Genomic DNA, 4,505 nt, shown 5'->3' on the forward strand with positions numbered 1-4,505 from the left:
GTGGCCCGAGGGGATAAAGGGGCCTGGGGGGGCTGCAGCACCCGGCATGAGGGTCTGGGTCGTCCCTGGGGGCCGTTGGGGCTTGGTCTGAGGGGATGGGGTGCCCCCCAGGAGGGAGTTGGCCCAGGCATGAGGGGACAGGGTGGCCCCGGGGGCCATGGGGCTCTGGTGTGAGGACAAAGGGGCCCGGGTGGGCTGCAGCACCCCGGGTGTGAGGCTCTGGGTCGTCCCTGGGGATCGTTTGGGTTTGATGTGAGGGGATGAGGTGGCCCTGGTGGCGGACTGTGTCTGAGGGGACCCCGGTGTGTGGGGTCAGCGCTGCCCTGCTTGGGACGGTGCCCGTGGGTGATGGGGGGGGGTGTCTCTGAGGGGGACCCTGGGCTCCCCTAATTTGTGCAAGGGAGGCCCAATCGGCTCTGGTCCATCCTGGGAGTCCCCGCGGTGGGCTGCTCAGTATGTGCCCGCGGTAGTGGCTGACTGCAGTTGTGTTTCTCGCAGGCTCCAGTGTCATGTTTTACCTGGCAGCTGCCGTGTCGGATTTCTACATCCCTGCCTCCGAGATGCCTGAGCACAAGATCCAGTCCTCGGAGGGGCCCCTGCAGGTGAGGTACCCCTGGGCATGGCCCCCCTCGGCCGCCCCCTCCTCCCCTCCTGTCACCCTGACTGGCCCAGTGTCCTGATGGAGTCACCACTACTGGGGGACTGGCTGTGGAGGGAACCTGGGAAAGGCCGCAAAGTAACAATGGCCGAAAAAGCATGTCTTTTCTCTGGGAATGGGAGGCTGCGTTTCCGTGGTAGCAGAATGCCGTGGAAATATCCCTTTAAAGTTGTAGACGCTTCCGGCAGGGAGCTGAGCTGATGGTGGATCTCCGGTAGCTGAAGAACAGTTGCTACTGGAGTAGTCGCGTTGCCTTCTTCCTGCTTAACGCTGACAACAGCCCAAAAGCATAGTGCGCCTCTCATGCCCACATCCCTTTCAGCTATGGGAGCAGGTGGATCCAGAGCTCTGAATATACCAAATTTAGTTTAATTAGTTTTTAACAAGTTGCTGGGCTTAATTCCTTATCCCTAGCATGGGAAAAATGAGACCCTGTCCAATTCCCAGTGGCAGATCCAGAGGTTAAGAAGCTGGAGAATGAAGACTCCTACTTTGTTCCCCCACGCTTGGGCATGTTTATGCTTCGTGTGCCTTAAAGAGTTGCTAGAAAGAAGGATTAAGACTTGACAAGGTGTCTGGATTTTGGGGAGCTGAAACTTGGGGCTTCTGCAGTTGTAATTCTTCTTTTATCTTCCTCTGCTTATGTTTATATTCCTGGAGTGGGTTTTAGCTCTTAAATAACAAAATGTTTATGCAGTTACTGTGGGCCTGCTTAAGAACACCCTCCTTATTGTCAAGACCAGACCGATAATTTAATTTTACAGTGCGTGCCAGTGATATTTTAACCTTGTTTGGTGACTTCTGACCAAATACTGCCTTGGAAAACTTCCCAGTGTAAAAATTATGGGAAATGAAGCTGGAATTCCCCTACCCCCCCATCTCCTTCTCTTATTAAAATGCATTGTAATGTTTTTACTGAAACTTTTCTCTGCTGTCTTTCCCCAATATAGATCACAATGAAGATGGTGCCAAAAATGCTCTCTCCTCTTGTCAAAGAATGGGCCCCAGAGGCATTTGTTATTTCCTTTAAACTGGAGACGGATCCCTTGATCTTAATTGATAAATCACGGCAGGCTCTAGAGAAATATCGTCACCAGGTGGTGGTAGCAAATATCCTGGAGTCACGGAGAACCTCTGTTATTATTGTAACCAAAGACTCACAGACTCCGTTATCTCTTTCTGATGAGGAAATAGCGCAAGGCATGGAAATAGAGGAAAAGATAGTGAGCTATCTTCAGAGCCAGCATACTGCATTTATAGAGAAGAAAGGCTGAGGACCAGCTCTGAATGAAACAAGTGAAATTGTCCTAGAGAGGGAGTGGAACTGGAGCGATTCTCTATCCCAGGTAAATAAAACAATCCTCAGTGAAACGCTGTGGGAAAGGCTGCCGTCCAAAACCGTGTAACTTTCTACAGCTTGGTAATGGTCATTGTTGCTTGCTTTGAAAAAGAAAAATACACTGAAGTGAAAACATTCCCAAAGATGATATTTGTTCTGGTGTCTAAGGAAGGAAAGGATTGTATTGCTTTATTTCTGTCCTGTGGGCTGGGAGACCCGGGAGGTGGAGAAATGGTATATGTGTCTGTATATAAAAGATTTTCTTGAATCCGCCTCTTCAAAGTTTCTTTTCCGAATTGTTGGACGGAAGGAATGGTGCTTTGCAGATATGACTGGACTGGAGTGACAGAGCTGGCAATTGGCTGGTATTGATAGCGGACGGTGAAATGAACATGGCAAACAATGAAGGAGAAATGATGAGGAAGCAACAGCAACTTTGGAGATAAATCTGTTGCACCGGGGGAGATACAGCATGACTATGCTTCAAGAAATCTGCTCAGAAACACGGTTCAAACAATAGGTACTGCAGCAGTGTCCCTCAAGCAGCTGTTTCGCAAAGGTTTTCCTTCCATTGGAGGTGTTAGCAGGCTGCTGGAGGGGGATAAAGGCAAGGAGACATCGTGGCACAGAGCACAGGCAGTGGCCTCTGAGCGTGGCGTGGGGACAAGAGGTTGGAGGGGGAGTAGGCGGTGAGGGTGGGGAGGTGAAAGCGGATGGATTGGCAGTGATCAGCTCTGGGAGGAGACCTGCCTCTTCGCTGTCTGGATGGAATTAAAATGGGAGCCAGTTAGAACCAAGACATTCCTGGTTTTCTCTACATCTAAAGGATTACCAACTTGTTCGTGTCTATTCCTCACGCTTACAAGAAGCAAAGTGTGCAATTCTGTGGTTAAAAAAAACTTAACTGCAGCTCTACTCTTGTCCATCATGTGTCTGTTTCCTTGCAATAAATTCACTGGAAGTCTGTAAAGACAGACAGTAATGCAGTTCTGCACTTCAAGCCTCTCCGGAGGTGAGACCATGCTCTGTTTAAAACCACCGAGCGCTCAAGAAGGCAACAGTGCTTTTTGTAATGATGCTGATCACCTGGAAATGAGGTGTGCTTATAAAAAGAGGGGAAGAAACCCAGAAGAGCAAGAAAAGAGCGCGGGGATGGGCTTGGTGGATCAGCAGGGAGCATTGAACGCTAAAGGGCTGGTACGGTGTGTGTGGAGGATATGTTTAGTGATGGGAGAAGCAGTCCAGATTAGTCAGGAATGCTGAGATCCAGCTGGTAGCTGAGTCAGGAGAGGGAATGTAACAATTTCTACGTGGCTGGGACTGATAAATATCAGCAGAAGGTGGAGACAGTACTGAAGTGGAGACTGTCTGCAGATGTGGGATGTGCCTGTTGGAGACATGCAGATAGGGAAGGAGAAGATGGTGGAACGTCCTGCACATGTGTTGTGTGCGCTCATCAGCTGCAAGAGCTGCCAGTCTTCATCATCCAGTAGGTGATCGATGTGAACGTCGAGTCCTGCTGGTTTAGGGGTTTCATGTTCCCTTTATTTGGAGTCTTGCAGTTAGAAGCAGGGGTGGGCTGGTGGAGATGAGAATATAAAAACTTGTGTAAATTGAACGTGCCCTCACAGGGCTGTTAGAATAAGGGGTGGGAGAAGTGCAACAAATGCTGTCTTTGGAGTGTTCTGGTCTTTCTCTGGAAGGTGACTGTGAAGGAGAGAAGAATAATCTCAATTTTTTGAGGAGAAAACTCTGGCATTGCCTGTCTCGGACCTTGCAGGAGTTCCTGTGCGACTTGAGAACGCAGCCATGGGCTTCCCTGTGTGATGTCTGCTTCAGCAGGGTGGTGAAGCCCAGGTTTGGGAGACTTCCAAAACTCAACCTGAGCCACAGCCATCCCGATCCAGTGTTGGTGATGGTCCTGTTCCCAGTGGGAGGTTGAACGAAGACCTTGAGAACGCCTGTCCCACCACCGCCTCTAGCGCTGGCAGCGCTGGGCACCAGCCCTTCTCTTTCGGGAGTGCTGGTTGTGGTACCGTGAGTGGGAAGTGGCTCCTGCAGGTCCAGGACCACCTGTACGTCGCTTTCTGAGGGTCCCAGGCTTTGCTCAGCCAAAGGTCCCCGCTGTGCGCTGCAGCATCCCCCTTGTCCATGGTTTGGTCTCCTCCTTTCTCTGCCCATGCCTTCAGCTGGTGGGTCAGCTCTGCAGGACAAGCCCTACTTTACCTTGCAGTTTCACCGCCTGGGCTTCACGTACGTCCATGGTCCGCCTGGGGGGAAGCCCTTCACCTCCGGCAGCTTCACCCGGGCTTTAGAAGAAAATCGGGAAAAGCCTTCGGCCCGTTTTGCTTGGCGTTGGCAGGAAACGGGGGGGTTCGGCAGATCCGTCGGTTGTGCAGTGGCCTTGAGGCACAGGTAAAGGCACGGAAGCCCCCAAGGCCACCGGTTTTATGGCCGGGAGAGGGACATTCTCCTTCCTCTGTCACCTGAGGGAGGGGAGGGGAGGGG

At 51.5% G+C, this 4,505-nt stretch overlaps 1 protein-coding gene across 5 annotated transcripts; it reads left to right on the forward strand.

Annotated features, from left to right (window-relative positions):
* Positions 1-497: 497 nt before the first annotated feature.
* PPCS (phosphopantothenoylcysteine synthetase) lies at positions 498-4,437 on the forward strand. Of its 5 annotated transcripts, none has more exons than XR_004843245.1 (3): positions 498-602; positions 1,609-2,004; positions 3,778-4,437. XR_004843245.1 is itself a non-coding variant. In XM_009648288.2 (2 exons), exons 1-2 carry the CDS (start codon positions 510-512, stop codon positions 1,930-1,932), a joined length of 417 nt encoding a protein of 138 aa, XP_009646583.1. In that variant the 5' UTR covers positions 498-509; the 3' UTR covers positions 1,933-2,983. The 5 variants fall into 5 exon arrangements, 1 of the variants encoding a protein (XP_009646583.1); XR_004843246.1 differs by having other exon boundaries at positions 4,231-4,437; XR_004843243.1 differs by lacking the exon at positions 3,778-4,437 and adding an exon at positions 2,308-2,983.
* Positions 4,438-4,505: the final 68 nt, after the last annotated feature.

Source organism: Egretta garzetta, unplaced genomic scaffold (genome assembly GCF_000687185.1).
Source record: "Egretta garzetta isolate BGI_Z169 unplaced genomic scaffold, ASM68718v1 scaffold1151, whole genome shotgun sequence".
NCBI lineage: Eukaryota > Metazoa > Chordata > Aves > Pelecaniformes > Ardeidae > Egretta > Egretta garzetta.